General features: G+C 39.3%; 1 protein-coding gene across 2 annotated transcripts; it reads right to left on the bottom strand.

Annotated features, from left to right (window-relative positions):
- Positions 1-619: 619 nt before the first annotated feature.
- Positions 620-18,541, bottom strand: LOC137253738 (mucolipin-3-like). Of its 2 annotated transcripts, none has more exons than XM_067791161.1 (4): positions 18,468-18,541; positions 15,752-16,416; positions 1,844-2,694; positions 620-1,770 (listed from the first exon to the last, which is right to left on the bottom strand). In XM_067791161.1, exons 2-4 carry the CDS (start codon positions 16,250-16,252, stop codon positions 1,017-1,019), a joined length of 2,106 nt encoding a protein of 701 aa, XP_067647262.1. In that variant the 5' UTR covers positions 16,253-16,416; positions 18,468-18,541; the 3' UTR covers positions 620-1,016. The 2 variants fall into 2 exon arrangements, with proteins under 2 accessions (XP_067647262.1, XP_067647263.1); XM_067791162.1 differs by lacking the exon at positions 18,468-18,541 and adding an exon at positions 18,407-18,424.
- Positions 18,542-19,833: the final 1,292 nt, after the last annotated feature.

The following is a 19,833-nucleotide window of genomic DNA, read 5'->3' as shown; positions in this document are numbered from 1 at the left end:
CTGCTGCAGCTCGAACACATCCTATATCGAGGAAATAAGAAACAAATAGACAAATTAGCTTTTTTTACAAATCGCTTGGCTGAGATTTTCAATTGTTGATTTAACTTAAGCCGTTCTGCCAATATTTTTAGCCAACTTATTTTCAAATAGGTAATTTTTCCAAAGGCAAAATAAATTACAGAGTTATACAGCCTTAAAAACTCAGGCCGACAGCATAGCAAAAGGTATGGTGAATTCCTCTTACAGCCGTCCTACAATTTCCACAAAGTTTTAAAACTCTACAATGCACCATCTTATATTTAAAGAGTCTTTGGCAGTACATTATTTTTAACACAGAACAAGCATAAATTTTGATTTTGAGGAATTAGAGCAAATTAATAGAACGATCTAATGTTTAAAAAAGGGTTTTTAGATTTTTTGTATTTGAACACCACTTTTCATGACTGTTCGCAAATATTGATTGATTAATTATAGGTATATGTACATACATGCATGCATGAATGATGTACTTATATTTTACACGTTCAACTAAGACATTTTCGTCCCTGTTTGTTACATAAACCGCTCTAACCTTTTTCGAAACATTTTTGAATCTTCCCTATCCAGTTATTTACATCACTTTTAAAAACAGTTCACTTTATTGATATGCAGATTACCAGTTACACATACATAAACTGTGTAATTCTAAGAGGTATATGAACAGCAAACATGTAGTTATGTATGACAAAGCGATGCTTATTCTAAATACAACCAAGCAAATATACACTTTTAGACTAAATAGTGTGATCATAAACAAATTAACAAAATAAAACAATTACCATGTAAGTAAGAAATAAAAAATACAAAAAACTAATACATGCAATCAAGAATGCTTGCTTATATATGAATGTGTACATATGCAATGTGTAAGCAGCTCTGCGCAGCGGTGGCTTCGTAGCACATTCCAAGCGTTCAGTACATTTATCATGATTAGTGCAAAAATCAATCTAATGTACGTCATCAATATGATTATCCAATCATTTAATAATACTCGTTAGACTGGTGTACCCTGAGGGGCCATTGCTGTCGCCACCAGTACCGCCACTACTGCCCGACCGACAACGTCCACAGCAACAAATTTGGCGCAGCACTTCTATAAAACCATCCCCATCAAAATCATCCATGTTGCTTAAGAACACACCTGATGTAAGATCCTCCTCAGTGCGCGTGCCAATAAACACTTTCAAATCCGAAATAGGAAAACCATCACGATAATGACATTTGATCGTATCATAGGCATCCATTATGACAGAGATGAACAGTGACAGCACAACGTAAATGTACAGTGAAATGAAAGAGTATAAGTAGATCTGACAGAACCACCAAAGCCATTCGGCTTTTGAGGATAGTGTTGCAAAGGTGGCAAACATATCGTCGCCATTAATTAGCGCAAACAAGCACTCCGAGGTTGTTGCAAGCGAGCGGAACTTCATATGATAAGGACCTAGTATAAGCCAGCCGCAGAACGTAAATCCGGCATAGATGAGTAACGCCGCGAGTAGGAAACGTGCTATCTTTGGTGCAGCTTTCTTCAATGTGAGTATGACGACATTGTAAGTTTTGAAGAAGCCGAGATAACGCAGCACACCAAACCATACAAGCAGATTGCCAATGCCCAAGAAAAGTGAGCAGGTATCCCATTGATCTACAACAAGATATTTACGTTCAATTTGCTCTTTTAACGCAGAACCAATAACAAGCAGAAAATCATTGATGATAATCATTATGTACCTGTGTGTGTGAGAAAGAGCGAGAATTCATTATTAATAAGTTAGTTTATACTTTTATGTTCTAGGCAACTCACCAAAAATTCACAAATTCCATGCGGCCCTCGAAACTCAGCTCCTTTTTTAAGTTCATGCGGAAAAAGTTCACAGTCTGGCGGCGTAACAAATAGGCGCGATACAAAGCACGCGAACACAGCCCGAAGGATAGCAGACACACCATCAATACCAGCATATTCAAAATGCTACGCAAAGCCGCATCAAACTCAGCACTTGAAATGAACTCGATATCACCTTTACAACGCAAACGCTGCGCATCCGCATCGAGCGACAATAACATTTGTCCGTCGTGATCGCGATTGTCGAAAAATATTGTCACATCGAATTGGTAACAGTCGGGTGCAGATAACATGCCACCATATGCCTTAAAATTTACCGTTTTAATGGCCATCACCAAAGTTGCCTTCACCAACGAAGAAAAGTTCATTTCAACGCCATTCTGTTTAAGATATTTCTGCACACCCATTGTTGTTACATTTGGTGGCAGATACAAACAAAATTCTGTTATATCTGGATTAAAAATATACGATTCATTGAATCCAAATATTGTGCCTTCGCGATAGTTGTAAAGACAGAGATGAAGTGGTGCCATTGAATTATCATCGGTTGGATAGTCGTAGGGACCAATGGAACGATTCATTTTGGCATAGCCATTCACGGCATAATCAATGGTGGCATAAAACTCGGACTTTTCATACAATGCGAAGGGGCCTACAGAGGGTGGATACGATTCCACTTCACGCGATGAATCCCAGTCACGTAGAAAGAGATGTGAAAAAGCGATGCGATTATCCCAGGTATAATTTATGTGATTATAGCGTGAATGCGCGAAAAGGCAAAGCTGCATCGTTACCAAAATTATCTTAACCACCTGCGAGAAAATCAATACAATTTTTTTTTTGTGTTGAGTAGTATAGATTTGTAGTTATTTATATAAATCGGAGAGAAATACATATGTAGAAGATGAATTAATAACTATATGCACATACATACATATGTTAATTTAAGATAATTAATTGCTTTCGTTCGATCGTTGATGCATTTGGAAACACGTTTATAGCCTGTCTACAAATTTCTGCCAAATTGGGCTGTGAAAAATTTTCAACCGACTTAATTATTTAATTGGGTACGTCAACGATTTTTTATAAACTTAGGTGAGTGTGCATGTACTTATCGTGACAAATAATCTTAAGATGTAGCTGATGTCAAGATTTTACTTTCTAAAAAACGCTGGTTTTCAATTCGATGGCTGATGTGCGGATATGATGCCTTTCACTTCTCAGTATAAGTCTCCTGCTTTAACTCATTAAATGATATAAGCTAAAAACTCCTTTTGAAAAACATAAAAGCAAGCTGGGTCAGAGGGCATACAAGTTTTGTCCGCCTTAGTTGGACAAGTATCAGCTGGTCATAGTATCGGGTCGTATCGGACTCATATTACGCAAAGGAGGCGGCCTGATGTGGGGCAGCGTGCTTGCCTACAACACCGCAGCTTCTGGGTTTCAGACCCGTTAAAAGCAACATCAAACATTTAGAAGCAAGTTTTTTCAATTAAAAAAAAAAAAATCGAAGCGGCAGTTTTTGGATTTTGGTTCGAAGCCGGCCTAACACTTGTAAATCACGTCCCGACAATTTATGGGATAAATTAAAAGTAGCATGACGCAAGTTGGTAGAGAAGCTCGGTCTAAAATCTGTTCTGGGACTAGCGCGTTGCTCTTTTTGTATTTATTTATAATGTACTCATTTATTTTTCAATAAATCATAAGGGCTTAAGCTCGCGGTATATTTTGAAACTATTCTTGATTTTAACAGTTCAGCTTTTATTACTAAAAATAAGCAGGTAGTATGACAGAGAGGTATGATTGATCGCATTTGATAGCATAAATGCGAGTGGATGTGTATTCAGCTCTGTACAGTGATTAATAATAAAAGAAACAAGTAAAGGTGTCTAAGTTCGGGTGTAACCGAATATTATATACTCAGCGTGAGCCTTAATTGCACATTTCATTTCAGATACATTACTTTTCTAAATAACACGTGGCACCGCCCGTTTAAAAAAAAATTTCTCCCCATTTCCTCTTACAATAAAACTTGGTAAGTGAAATATCATTGATTCAAAACTATGTCTTGCTAAGTTAAAGCTTATTATTCTAGTCTACCGATTTCGTTAATTTTTCTTCAAAGCATTCCTTATAGTAAACGCAACCTCTCTGCCGAATTTTGTTACGATAGGTTTAACGATTTTTGATTTATGATTAATAACATTTGTAAAATTGATTTTATTACAAGTGGGCGGTGCCACGCCCATTTAAAAAAATTTTTTTTTTAATTTTTATCAAGTCTCAATATCAGTTCACACCTCAATTTCAACATTCTAGCTATATTATTTACTAAATAATCAGGTTTTTTGTGTTGTCCCAAATGTTATATAGATAAAAATTGGGCGTGGTTATCATACGATTTCGCTCATTTTCAATACAAATCTATTCTGGGTCCAGATAAGCTCGTGTACCAAATTTAGGGAAGATATCTCAATATTTACTCAAGTTATCGTGTAAACGGACAGACGGACGGACGGACGAACGGACGGACGGATATGGCTCAATCAAATTGATGATTTTGAGTTATGGAAGTCTATATCTATCTCGATTCCTTTATACCTGTAAACCAACCGTTATCCAATCAAAGTTTATATAGTCTTTGTGCAAAGCACACTGAGTATAAAAACTCTAAATTTAAACAGCCCAACTCTCATTTAACGAGAAAACCCATTGCAGTGAGAGTTCCGATATTTGTCTCCATATTGCAATTGACAACTTTTGGAATAATGAATTCGATGTATGCTTGCCGGAAACAAAATAGCAATCAACTGAGACAGACAAGCTGTCAATTCTGAATGATAACATTGTTTTCACTTATGAATGATACAATTCAGTAGTTTTTTGAGAAATTCGAAAAGAAAAAGAGAAGAAGTATCAACCTTCATCAAGACAATGCGAACTCTCACGCTTCTGCTTCTCGTATAATTTATTTTTGGTTTCAAATATTTGAAACAATTGAAAACTCTACGGCTAACTTGCAGTATGGCAAGTTATGTTTTTACCGTATAGGTTATTTAAAGAATTTGTCAAAAATTCAAGAGTTAAACCCCTCAAGACATGGTTACACTGAATTAAAATGATAACTTGACGTTCTGCACGTGGATCTTACAAATTTTGTATCTATAGGAAGTACTTAGAAAAGAGATGAAGTTTGGTATTGGTCTGGATATTCAGTGATTCATATAGTGGCATAAGGTTGTAACTGGAAAATTTAAAATTGCGAAGCAGTATTCAGTAAATCTAAGTAATGCAGAAAATATTAGTTAACAAAGAGTAAGTACTTAATATTGAAAGATAACAAAGTTAGTACGTATGTAAACACTGAGTTACTCATGCACTTAAGCCCGTAAATTTGTAAGTAGTTGGTAATTAATTAACACTTTTGATGTCGTACATTTCAATTAATTGTTGTTGTTTTCGCTTTGATAAGTGCATATATCATCAACTAAATTTAAAGTAAGACTTATGACAGCATTGACTAGGTAGATATCACAAGCTTTTCAAAAATTTGCTTTCAAAAGCTTAGTTAAGCATTTAGACGAATTTTTGACAACAACCAAACATTCCTATATATTCACCTATACAAGTGTACATGTGTATATGAATACACATATGGGTAAATGAAATAAATAGGTACAAGGCGCGATATATCATGGAAAAGAATTAAGGCCGAGGTTCACTACAAATTTGCGTTGCGATCCTTTATAATTGTTTCCTGCAAATTGGCGGAACGGGACATGCAACTTTTACTCCGAAGGACATCTGCAAGACAGAGATGCTTTTCATAGCAAAAATACATTAGGAGTGTTTGCCAAATCACTGTTTACGAAAAAACTGTTTTCCAATTAAAAAAACATGTTTCTAGATGGTTGATGTTGCTTTGCCTGGGAGTTGAATCCGTGGTAGACGGAGCACGCTACCACCACACCACAGTGGCCGCAGGTTTTTTATAAACATCTTTTCAAGCTGATTAAAATTATTATAAATATTTGCACACATTTTTAGATAATATACACGTACATATATGTACGTACGTAAATATGGAGTTATTTACAATTTGATAATCTAAAAATTTGAAAAAAGTTCGTTGCATATAGTCACAAGACATTAAACTAGGATTATCTATGTAAGTGCAATATGCGATTTCGGTAGAGTTTTACTATAGAAGCGTAGGAACGTGAACTACTTTCAAATATCAAAATTCAACAAATATTACTTTTTCCCTAATTAGTACCACAATGAGTCAGAAACAGAAGACAGACAAACTTATTTACGTTTGAATATTTTGTTAGCAATATTTATTCTTTATTTTTTACGTTTGCGTGTGAAAATAGAGTATATACTCATATACAAACAGTTTCATTTAGCACATTTGCTTAAATTCATTGTTAAAAGTATTATGTGACAAAAGTATTGAAAGGTTTTTAGTAAGAAATTTATTCAAACTTTAGCAGGAGAAATTTCTTCTTTTTTTTAAATATCTCATAAGTAAATATTTTTTAATGAATCCTCATCAAAAAATTTCGATTTCTCGGCCCCTAAATTCGTTGACGCAAATACTGCATTGATATTTAAGGTGTAGTAGACAGATATTGAATGGACTTAAGAGTTTGATTCCTAAAATAAGCGGTTTGCTTGAAAACTTGAAACTGAATGCTCTAACTTAGAGTTAAATGAGGGCTACGATAAGTAAGTTCTAACAAAAATTGTCCTGTTCTTGTAACCCGTGATATATACTGGTTTGTGTTTATGTTGTTTTTGTTGTTGTAGCAGTACTGTACGCTTCGATTACGGCAGTCGGTTCTATGTACGGGAGCGACTCGGGACGAAGAGCTCTCATTTCAGAGTAACCCCATTTAATTTATTGCGTCACTGTTACAAATATTCAGGAAATGGTAAAACCGACTCGCAGAATAGCGAAAAGCTTCACAAAACGGGAGTTTGCATTAAAGATTTATCGAACACAGTTATAACCAACAATAAGAAAGGTCTTGCCGTAGTCAGATTTTAAAGCAAATATCAGCCTGCGTTCCAATGTAAATTGTAATGTAAATTGCGAATGCCTCCACATCAAAATTTTACGTGACAGCACAAAAGTGGAAAAAATTTTTTGCGAAAATTATGGGCGTTACGTACTTTCCTAGCTCATAGGTACATATGTATGTAGGTATGTACATGATTTTCTTTTCAAGAGTAACTATAATTTTATATATAATTTTCCATATTTGCATTTGAGATCTACATTCAAGTGCTGATTGTATTGCTGTCGCCAATATTTCTTTCAATCCACTTATAATACAGACAGATATACATAAACAAATATAAGTACAGTATATCTCAGTACATCAGCGGATGTTGTGAATGCGGTCCCAAGAGATGAGAATATTTAACACTTAGGATGTAACTCCGTGGATGAGAATTTATAATATTTTTTATAGAGAAGTACCGCTGGTATTCTAGCTTCTCTAGCTGCGACCATGTTTCGACACAGCTCTTGGGCTCAACAGCAGGCAGCTTATAAACGAAAATTTCATCGAACTTTTACTGGAAATTAAAAAAGAACTCTAAGCCCATATTATGTAACTACAATAGCTCTGACGCTTCCCAAGGCAGTCGGTTCTATGTACCGGAGCGACTCGGGATTTTTCCCGACCAAGGACTGTCATTTCAGTGTGACCCCATCTAATTTGTTTCGTCCCTCCCACAAATTGTCATCCTCCCAGCAGCTCCTTGCAGCAGGACTGCTCCATATTCTCTTACTCCGGGAAGGCATCGAATCCAATCCGGGTCCGTCTCCTGACCCCGGTCCTGAGAAATGGTTTTGCTGCATCTGCCGGAAAAGAATCTTTTTATGACGCTCATACTCTGTTCAGTGTGTCTCGTGCAAGGGATGGTTGCATCGGACAGGTTGTTCTGGGCTTGATCCCAAAACCCGACGTCCACGTAACTTTTATAAATCTTTTGTGGCTCCTTGCTGTTCACGCCCAAGGGCGTCCCGTAGTCTACGTCTAAGCGCCCCCCACTACCTTCCAGCAGCCCCGCTGCTCAGCAAGCCACAACAAGTACCCGCTGCTGCTCGCGCCCCACGGCGCCAACAACTCAAACAGCTGCTACCACTCATAACTACAATCTTCTTTGTAGAGTCGGAAGCAATGCGGAGCAACAGCCCCTGCCCCCGTCTTCTCCCCCCCCCCCCCCCCCCCCTCTTTTCCGGCAGCAATCGTGTAGGTCAGGGAAACAGACTCTTAGTCCCTACCTCCGTTTGCACCGTTTTCCACCACAGAATATATATGTTTGCGACATCCGCCCAGTGCAGCTCCTGCCTTGGGTGGTGCCCTTCCCTAGATCTTCTGGTCTCCGCGACGGCAACCCCCCGACGGGTTTCATCGCGCCATGGTGCCAGGTCGCAAACCCAAATCATTCGGGTACCCCAATGCTTGCCCAAGGACGCCCAGTCCTAGGGCCACAACAGCAATTGCGTCCTGGCCTTCCCCAACCCAGGCGTAGTCACCCGTCACTTACCCCCAGAGTGACGACGTCTCCCCTTATGCACTTCAGAATTCTGCAGTTAAACTGTAATGGACTAACTGGGAAGATTACGGAGATAGTCGATTTCATGAAGCGGCACAACATCCGCATTGCTGCGACTCAAGAGACTAAACTCACAGCAAGATCTGCATTGCAGACCTGCTCTGGGTATAACGTCCTCAGGAAAGACCGCAAGAGCGGAAATGGAGGCGGTCTCGCGTTTATCATACACCACTCTGTGCAATATTGTATATTTGATCCTGGCATCGACCGCAGGGACAATGTCTTAGAACGTCAAGGCCTATATGTCCGGTCAGGCGATGCAAACCTAGAAATCATCAACATTTACATCCCTCCTGCCACCTGTTGCCCCAGTGGATACCGCCCTAATATCAGGGCCTTACTCACTGGCAACAATCGCATTATCTTAGGCGATTTCAATGCCCATCATGATCTATGGCATTCCCCAGGGAAACGCGTGTCACTCTTGCTCAACTTCGTTCTGGATACTGTAACAGGTTAAACTCTTACCTATCCAGAATCAACCCCGACATACAAAATGTATGCCCTGCTTGCAATGTGTCCCCACAACCCACCAACCATCTCTTTAATTGTAATGTGGAACCAACGCCTCTAACACCCCTTTCCTTATGGTCCACCCCTGTTGAAACGGCAAGTTTCCTTGGACTCCCGTTAGAGGATATTGATGACAATTTGTGATCGGTCGCGGCTATTAGGTGGGGCGAGCATTGCTACAACAACAACAACAACATCTATGGCAATCCAACTTGCGGGCGGACAGTAGGGGTGAGATGTTGGCGGATCAAATAGAAGAAACGACGTTCTGCACAATAAACGGAGACGCCCCCACACGTATGGTAGGAAGCTGTCACAGCTCGCCAGATATCTCAATCCTGAGCGCAGAACTCGTAAACTGCGTCAACTGGCAGCCGATGGTAACATTGGCATCCGACCACCTGCCCATACTTATTTCGCTTGAGCGTAACGCCGACTTCATCGTCACTGAAAAACGCACTTTCATAAACTTCAAAAAAGGAAAGTGGGAAGAATATAAATCCTTTACAGACAGCCGCCTAGCTGCCCTCCCTATCCCGACTGATGCCCTCCAAGGGGAGCGTGCCTTCCGTAAGGTCATTAAATCCGCCTCGGCACATTTCATTCCCGCCGGGAGAATTCCCGAAATCCGGCCCCACTTCCCGGCGGAGGCCGCAAACTTAGCGAGAGAACGTGACCTTATAAGACAACTTGACCCAGGCGACCCCCAAATAAGGGATATAAACCAACGCATCAGATTGCTTGTAGATGAACACAAGCGGGCGAAATGGGAGGAGCACCTAAGAGGTTGTAAGCTCTCTACCGGTGTGGGTAAACTTTGGTCCACCGTAAAGTCCCTATCGAATCCGACTAAGCACAAAGACAAAGTTTCCATCGCCTTTGGCGACAAAGTGCTGTCGGACACGAAAAAATGCGCGAGCGCTTTCTGCCGACAATATATAATGCATCCTACGGTCGACAAAGATAGACGGAGAGCCAATAGACGCGCACATAAACACAAATTCAGCGCGTCACCAATCACCATCACCGCTAAAGAGGTTGAGGACGCCATTGGTCGTGCTAAACCATTCAAAGCAGTGGGCCCAGACGGCATAGCCATGCCCATGCTTAAAAACCTAGGGAAAGAGGGGTTCAAATATTTAGCGCATGTCTTCAATCTGTCTTTTTCCACCTTTGTCATACCTGAGAAATGGAAAATGGCCAAGGTGGTCCCGCTACTAAAGCCTGGGAAACCAGCTAACATAGGTGAGTCGTATCGTCCGATATCTCTCCTATCGCCAGTGACAAAGACGCTTGAAGCAATTTTGCTCCCTTATTTCCAAGCAAATTTGCAGCTAGCCCCTCATCAGCATGCCTTCAGAAAACTCCATAGCACTACCACCGCGCTGAATGCCATTAGCACCCAGATAAATTGCGGTTTAAATCAATACCCCCACCATAGAACACTACTCGTTGCGCTAGACCTATCAAAAGCTTTTGATACGGTCAACCATGGCTCGTTACTGCAGGACCTGGAGGGGTCTACCCTTCCCCCATGTCTTAAAAGGTGGACCGCAAATTATCTGGGTGGTCGGCAGGCATCGGTGCAATTTAGAAACGAAACATCAAAACCGACGAGAATTAAACGGGGGGTGCAACAGGGTGGTGTCCTATCCCCACTTTTGTTTAATTTGTACATATCTAAGCTACCTTCACCACCGGAAAGGAGTCACAATCGTTTCCAACGCCGATGATTGCACAATAATGGCCACAGGCCCAGGCCCAAAGATCGATGCGCTATGCAATAAAATAAACGGCTACCTCCCTGATCTCTCCAGTTTTTTCACCTCGCGAAACCTGGCATTATCACCGACTAAATCTTCCGCGACCTTATTTACAACATGGACGCCCCAAATGTCGACCATTTTGAACATCCACGTCGATGGCACTACGCTACCGACTGTCCGACACCCCAAAATCTTGGGTGTGACGTTTGATCAGGATCTACATTTTGGTGAGCACGCAGCCGCAATTGTTCCGAGAATTCAGAGCCGTAACAAAATCCTCAAATCACTCGCTGGCAGTACTTGGGGAAAAGATAAAGAAACGCTCATGACTACATACAAAGCAATTAGCCAGCCGATTACGTGCTACGCGTCACCCATATGGTCGCCAAGCCTAAAAATCACCCACTGGAAGAAACTACAGGCCTGCCAAAATACTGCTCTCAGAATCGCCACGGGCTGTCTTCTTATGTCCCCAGAACACCATCTGCATAATGAGGCGAGAATACTCCCCATCAGGGAGAGAAATGAGATGCTGACCAAACAGTTCCTGTTGAATACCCAGAAACCTGGGCATCCCAACAGACATCTGATTGATGAACCAGCACCGCCTAGGGGCTTAAGGAGTCATCTCCGTAAGCATTTTGAGGAAATACGGCACCTGAGAACCCAGCCGTATGAAGTGAAAAAACACAAGCAGGTCCTTTGTGAACTCCATAAACAGGCGTCGGACCTTTATGTCGGGAATTGCCCGGTGAATCCAGTTCTTAACGAAAATTATCCAAAACTTGCGGAAGAGGAACGCATACTCCCCAGGGAAACGCGTGTCACTCTTGCTCAACTTCGTTCTGGATACTGTAACAGGTTAAACTCTTACCTATCCAGAATCAACCCCGACATACAAAATGTATGCCCCGCTTGCAATGTGCCCCACATGACACCAACCATCTCTTCAATTGTAATGTGGAACCAACGCCTCTAACACCCCTTTCCTTATGGTCCACCCCTGTTGAAACGGCAAGTTTCCTTGGACTCCCGTTAGAGGATATTGATGACAATTTGTGATCGGTCGCGGCTATTAGGTGGGGCGAGCATTGCTACAACAACAACAACAACAACAGCTCTGAATTAGTGGTCCGGATTGCTAACATATTTCAGCTAGTGACAATTGGTATTCATTAGATCCATAATTATTTATTTTTATGTTCGATTTAGCATTTATATATATTCTTTATATATTCAAAACACTACTCAAAAATCGAAGTTCTGGAGTTTGAGTTAACTCGAATACTCACGCAAAAGATGTCGTGGTTTCGTGTTTGAGAAAAAAAAAAAATACACGCAACATCTCTAACTTATGTATTATGAAAGATTCTAAGTAGAAAATTGCGATCGTGTCATCATTTGCGAACAACGTAGGTGCGATTAATTCAATGTCAACTCTGGATTACGACAATCATCTTCGCTTGGACAAGCTAGAAAGCACTTTCTGGGAATTATTTCCCGTACTGAACTCATGGTTGCAGGTCTACAACCTGGCACAATATTCCAACGAACATGGTTACTACTGTAAAAACTAAACTACCTACACTGCGGATATATAGACGACGTACGAAACACTTTCTTCACATGCGAGCACTTCGCTCAACTGCGAATGAGGGTAAAATATATACACGGCGACTTATTCCCGGACGGTCTTATCAATAATACGTGGAACGAGAGTGAGAAATTACATACGGTCAGTAGATAAGTGGGTTACATACTGCTAACTTAAGGAGAAGTTGGGTATCCATCCCACTAGCGTAATAGTTGCCAAAGATGGAAAATTGAGCAGGCCGTGGGAAATTAGGTTCAAGTCTATAGCCCTTCAGGAAGAAAGTCTTCTAATCGGAGAGTGCGGCAGTGAGGCTAAAAAATTATGGTCTTTGCATAAAGCATTTCCTCCCTTCTAAAAAAGAGAAGAACAAACAAAAATAAGACAGTGTTTTTTTTGTCATTAAGGGTCATAACAAATTTATTTTTTCGAAGTTAAACATTCCAGCGTAGGGAAGTGTGTAATTTAATTTGTTTCGTTGACTAGATTTGTAATTTTTATACGACAATGTATGCAGTCTATAACTTGATTTGTGGGTATTCAAAGGGTAAAAAAGCGCAATACAAAGCTTTATAGCTTCAGAACCTCCGCGAAGAAAATTCTGTTACAAATATGAAATTATCTACACATATTTAGCAGGCGAGGCTCTGGCGACCCCAAGTTTCTTATAGAAGCAAGGGGGGGGGGGGGGGTGTGGGGGAGCTGGCCTAGAAGGCTTAATGTCGTCATATAAATCGTTACTGAGATGGTCGGGCTAGTCCCTCAATGGTGCTTCTTACCGTAACGTGCCACATCTACAAATATCCTCGAAACTTTTGGGGAGTGTTATTGTTGTTGTTGCGATAAGGCTGCTCCCCGAAGGCTTTGGGGTGTGTTATCGATGTGATGGTCCTTTGCCGGATACAGATCCGGTACGCTCCGGTACCACAGCACCATTAAGGTGTTAGCCCGACCATCTCGGGAACGATTTATGTAGCCACATTAAACCTTCAGGCCATTCCCTCCCTCCCCACCCCCAAGTTCCATGAGGAGCTTGGGGTCGCCAGAGCCTCGTCTGTTAGTGAAACAGGATTCGCCGCGGATAGGTGAGGTTGACAATTGGGTTTGGAGAAGCTATAAATTGCGCTGGCAACCTGAAGGGTTGCGCTACACAGCCCCTTGAATCTGGTATTTTAGTCGCCTCTTACGAGAGGCATACCTACCGCGGGTATATTCTGATCCCCTAACCCGCTGGGGAGTGTCTTTATCGTTAATGTAACAACAACATGCAGTTTTCTAAATAACTGTGTGTGTATATTACTAACAAACAGCGCTCATTTAGATTTATTTGCTGTTTTCACTTACATACGGAAAGAGCAAAAAGCGGTTCGCTCAGAAGAAAAAAATGAATGTTATTTAGCTTTTTATTGGCTACATTTTTTCATGGGGTAGGGAACTGATGAACTGGTGATAATTCTTGCAAATAAGCAAAGTTTGATTAATGTCATATTTAGTAAATACCTAATACAAGAAATATCAATTACTTTGCGCCTTCAGAGTAGAGTATTGATGAACATACATACATATTCTTAACAAATTCAGCAGCGCTCTTTGTATTCTTCTAGGGCATAATAGCAGTTGATAAGAAAATCATCTATTACGACCTAATTGATAACAGCCAGCTCACGATAATATTAACAAGTATTATTGTGAAGTCAAGCTGAGATAAAAATAAGATGTACATATGTATATGTATGAACTCAAATGCAGTTCCGTAAGTACATCGGATATTTGATATTAGAAATTTGGTTACTATTTCCAAACACACCAGATGTGACTGCGAATAGAAATTGTAATCAATTATCAGCCTCACGCGATGAAATAAAAAAAGTGTAGTATAAACAAAAGTCGCGAGCATGACGGTTTTGTTGTATGAATACATACATACATGTTTACGTACACAAATTTTATTATATTTATTCATTGCCATCCAATTCAAATGCATTTTAGGGGAGTTTTTCAATTAAAGTAATTTATTTATTTATTTATTTTATTTATTTATTTATTTATTTATTTGAGCTCATAATTTCCATATTTGTAACTTTGTTACAAAAATTGAAAAACATTTTAGAGTTTTATAATCTCGCAGAAATTTCCGTTGCTTATCTCCGGTTTTTAAGTGCGAGCTTAAATTCCAGTCAAAGTTGACTAAAGCTAAACCCTCCCACTTCGGCTACTTAAGCTACTTAAGCTAAGCGAACAAAGGTGCAATATTAAACTATAGTCAGATTTAACTAGCAATGCATAGTCGGGCCTTATAATGTAGCTGGAAGGAAGATAGCAAGGTTAAACTATAGCCAGATTTAACTGAAGTTTAAACTAGTACTGAAAAACGGGGTCTTAGACTGTCCCTTTAGGGAAGATATAAAAGAAGAAAGTCATACTTATTCCAGATGCCATAGCCAGAATGTATTCTGGTGGTTGCAATCTGAACTCGCTTGCTGTTTGTATTTCGTCCCATCCCATTAAGACGTGAATTCTAGAATGCTTCATAGACACTAAATTGCAAGGGGCCACAATACGCATTCTCTAGTCAGGCCGCCAATTGTCAGAAGTTTCTAGTACCGGACTGTACGGGAATCAATCAGGACTGCTCACATCCGTACACCGCCTAAGCCTTGAGAAATTTTTGGGTTAAAATGGTACTAATTGATTGTTGGAACTTGCTCTGAATTTCAAAAAAATTTCGATCATTTAGCTGACAGTATTTGGGCGGATATGAATCCCGGACGTTCCAGTGGTAGTAGCATTATTTACCCAAACTTAGTTTATCGATGAATTCTTTGCCTTTCGCACCACTGTGACCTCGTACCCATAGAAGCTTAAACCTCTTTTATCTTTCAATTAATTCTAGCTTTAACTTATATCCATTTTTTATTATCGAAGATTTATTCGCCTGAGAATGGCTTATAGGTAGTATGTACCTCCGATGCTGTTCTGCCTAACGGAAATTACAGTTTGGGTACGGCTTTAAGATTTTTTGTTAGTAGACCCGGTGCATCAATCTTGTCAAGAAAATTCATTAAGGGGCCATTGTGGCGTAATACTTTCTAGTCAACCGACCAAGATTTATCATTTCGGCAACTTTTCCTGAATGATTACCTGGTGGTTCCCCCTTTACAAAAATAATTTGCACCCATATGCCATGTAAAGTCAGCCGGCTGTTCTAAGTGATTCAATCAACGATTCGTGCAAGCTTCTTACATTCAAAATTATTCATTTCACTTCCTACCTAATTAACACACACTCAGCGCAAGTATTACATAATAACGTTCACTACCTTTAATTTAATTAAAAATAAATTTTAAACTAAGCTTTCTGACTCACCTGTACAACAAATTTGTATGGAAATTTACGTCGCGCCTGCCACTTTTCAATTGGATTCATAAAAAAAAATTGCAATTTCCGGCGCATCCTTTCCTCATTGAATGATGCCATTGGTGAAGTACCTTCAAGATTACTTGAACTGGTTGGCAATTCACTGCCATTAAAACCAGCAGTATTTTGTATTGAAGCGGGCGTGAAAACATGTTGTCTTTCGTTAACTGTCTCGACGCCACCACCACCTATAGCTGTAGAGTTAGTCAATGGCGATGTCGCTATTGACCTTGACTGGCCTCTCTGTTGATATTCTTCATCACTTTCACAACGCGAATTTTCACCACTGCTATTGCCCATGTTCACTCTGCTTCCGTTGCTCGTATTATCTGTGCTTTGGAGTACGCTGGTATTACGCAGCGTTGCGTCATAGAGATTACTCTGGGATTCTTCTTCATTTTGTAGTTGTTGGGGAGCAGCTGACGCTGTTGCTCCACCGTAACTTTTCATCTCAATACACTGCAAAAGTGTGGAAGAGGTGTGGGCTTGGGATTTTTTCTTTTGTACTTAGTTGTGGCAAAAGATAAATCACCAGTGTTTCTAGATGCGTTTCACTTGACTTGTAGCACTTTTCCTTTTATACACTTCCGTACGCGTTCAAACACTTTTACTAACTGAATTTAAGAAATGGTGAAAAGTTAAAAATTTGTTGGGTTTTTGGCAGCGATTTAGTTTAGCACCCCCCGAGTTCGGGGGTTAACTTGGTATCAAATGAAAGAGGGAGTTCTCCCGGTCACAAATATATATATTTTAAAGTGCGCAAACTTATAATTTAAAAGTTATTTGTTGTTAAAGTTTGCAAATTTCTATACAACTTTTGTTTGTGCATACGTATATATATTTTATGACATTACAATTCTGTGCTGCCACATCTAAAAAACGGAACAAGTGTAGAATCGAAAAATAACTTGTAAAAATTCCTTTCGTCTGATGTATACCCTACAAGAAACGCTGATAGTTTTACTAATACACTCACACTTGTAATTGACAATGCTGATCCTGCGATGACGTAAACATTGATACTCAAATTTATGCATGTTCCTTTGTTCGCTCACGCATGTCCGCATGTACCCAACGACAGCCTATAATCATGAAAAAGGACTCAAACTGGGAAAGCTTCGGACACCTGGTACAGAACAAAAGAACATACAGCAGATACCATTATGAATGTGAGACAGATACATAATTCTCAACGGAATTTTATGTATGCGGGAACAGTTTATCCGATTTAATCAAATTGTCACTACTGACTGTCATATGACAATCAAATGATTATCACGCTTGTTTTGTTATTTTTTAAATTCCGCGATTTTCAACCGACGAAAACCATATAAAAAATAAGTTTAAAAAATGAAAAAGAGAGCATTTCAAAGCTCCATGCTAAAAGAAAAAAAAATCGAAAATAATTTTAAAAAATACCAAAAGCTGTCGGAATGTGTGGGGCGCACTCAAAAAATTGATGCGCGGAAAATAATAGTGGTTAGTGGTGATTCATTTTTAAATGTGTTTCCGCATGAGGAAAGAGCTATTTTGTTTTGTTATTTTCTGAATTTAAATTGGATATTCTGAACTCGAATTCTTATAAAACTATTTATTTTTAACAAATAAGAAACACGTATGCTTTTATCACGTACAAAATTAAAAACGTAATGAAATAAAGTAAATAAAAAGCAAAAAGCATTGTTTCATTTTTGGCGGAATATAACAATAGTCATTTATGATAGTATAACAGTCAAACCTGATATTTACAGTAAACTATCATTTATTACACTTTTTGATGGTTAGAGTGCCAGCACTGATCCAGGAAAAGGAATGAGAGTGAGCAGTACGGCTATATACTTAATCAGTTGGCCATGTTGGTGTATAAGAAGGAGACAGAAACTCACACGTACGCAATTGTTTACATCACATTTGCGCAAGTCCCCTTAAGTTTGTGATAGAAAGTTTGTATGAGGCGCTGATCGTTAGGTTGACATTGCTGACAATCAGATGATATTCATATGATAGTCAGTATTCTTGTAGGGTATATATATTTAACTTTTCTAGTCTTTATTTATCAAAAGTTTGAAAAAGCTCTTTTTTGCATTCGTGAACGAGCTGATATTACTTTATAACTCTTATGTTTATTGTTATGTTAGCCAATCCAACACCGGCTGCGCCATGCCCAGTAAATCTGCATAGGCGGCCTTAGACCGCCTACGCGGAAAGGTGTTTCAACTTTTCAAAATGAGTAGTAAAAATATATATTTTCCTTTTTCTTTATTAACTGAAAGGTGGTAAGGAATATTTATATTTGTTTTTTTTTTGTTTATGTGGCAGCACAGCTTTGTATTTTCATCAATAAAATATATATATATAAATGTACATGTTGCTACAAAAGCGCGATTGATTTAATAAAAACATTTATATCAAGTAAAAACAATGCAAAAATGAAATGTGATATATACAAAAATGCAATTTAAATTTATCGTTGCCAATTTATATAGATATGTATGTGGATTAAGGGTTTGAAAGATGTGTAAATTGTAATTTGAAGTGCTATAGAAATTTGCTAAACTTGCAAATTTTAACAACAAATAACTTTTAAATTATAAGTTTGCGCACTTTAAAATGTATATATTTGTGATCGGGACAACTCCCTCTTTCAGTTGATACCAAGTTTTACCCCGAACTCGGTGCTATTCTAAAATTCTCCCTATTTGTGTTTTGGTATGAAAATTAATTTTTTTTGTACGAAATTGGTGATGAAAGGAATGCTCGAATAAGTTGACATTTGGCGTTTCTCCGCTTTCGTTTAAAAATTTGCATTGTTGTATTCCAAGCACAGAGAGAGCTTCAAGTACAGGGTGGCAAGCTGCTAGCACATTCAAGCACGGAGATTGTCATATTTTCAAGACATATTTATAAGAGAATTCACGCATTTACCATTTAAAAGAGGTGAATAGAATTGTCAGTAATTTTTGATGAGGTGAAGAGGATGTATAGACACACCACAAGCAATTGAAGGAGTTGAAGGGTTGGAAGACTACGACCACCATCACCAAATGCAAGGGTAATTCTTTACTTTAGCTCACAACTGCTAAAACTCGCCGAAAAATGTCGGGAGAGGTGTCAAAAGACGCGTTTTAATCCCAGGACGACGAATCCCAAAGCGGAAATTTAAAATATTGTTTCTGTCAAAAGATATTTCCAAAAAACCGAAAAATGGCCACGGAGCGCTCCGAAACCGGGGGGTGGGACCCATAGTATTTTTGCGCAGAACACCCTTATGCATTGGCGGCCTTTGGGCGCGCTTAGAAAAAGTTACCCTGGGTGGGTCCAACACCGGGTTGGAGACCAAAACTATATCCGCGCAAAACTCCTTTACCCACAGTTTTTCTTACAACCACATGAAGATTTTCATTCTTATTTGCTTTCGGATTCGTAATCCTGGAATTAAAACGCGTATTTTGACACCTCTCCCGATATTTTTGGACGAGTTTTAGCAGTTGTGAGCTAAGGTAAAGAATTACCAATGCAAGTGGAACAAGCAACTCGGTAAAGGTCCAGTTTAGGGGTCGACTGCCAAAAATATTGAGAGAGGTGTCAATGGACGCGTATTGACCTCGACAACAATAATATGGAGGCGGAAAAGAAAAATTGTGTCTCTGTCCCCAGATATTTGCAGTTGAAGTTGGCGATTATCATGTGGTTGTTGTAATGTTGTTGTACTTACAAAAAAAATTGTGAACGTAAGTGTTTTGCGCGGATATAGTTTTGGTCTCCAAACCGGTGTTGGACCCACCCAGAGTATTTTTTTATAAGCGCGGCCGGCGATTATCATGTGTTTATTGTAATGTTGGTGTACCCACAAAAAAAATAAAATTGTGAACATAAGTGTGTTGCGCGGATTTAGTTTTTGTCTCCAAACCGGTGTTGGAAACGTGTTCTGCGGAAAATACTTTGAATCCCCCCGCTTCAGAGGGCCCGCGGGCAATTTTTGAGTTTTTCGTTAATATCTTTTGAAAGAGTCAAAATGATTATTTCCGCCT

Source organism: Eurosta solidaginis, chromosome 5 (assembly GCF_040869045.1).
Source record: "Eurosta solidaginis isolate ZX-2024a chromosome 5, ASM4086904v1, whole genome shotgun sequence".
Taxonomy (NCBI): Eukaryota; Metazoa; Arthropoda; class Insecta; order Diptera; family Tephritidae; genus Eurosta; species Eurosta solidaginis.
This window is presented reverse-complemented; position numbering and strand designations above follow the sequence as displayed.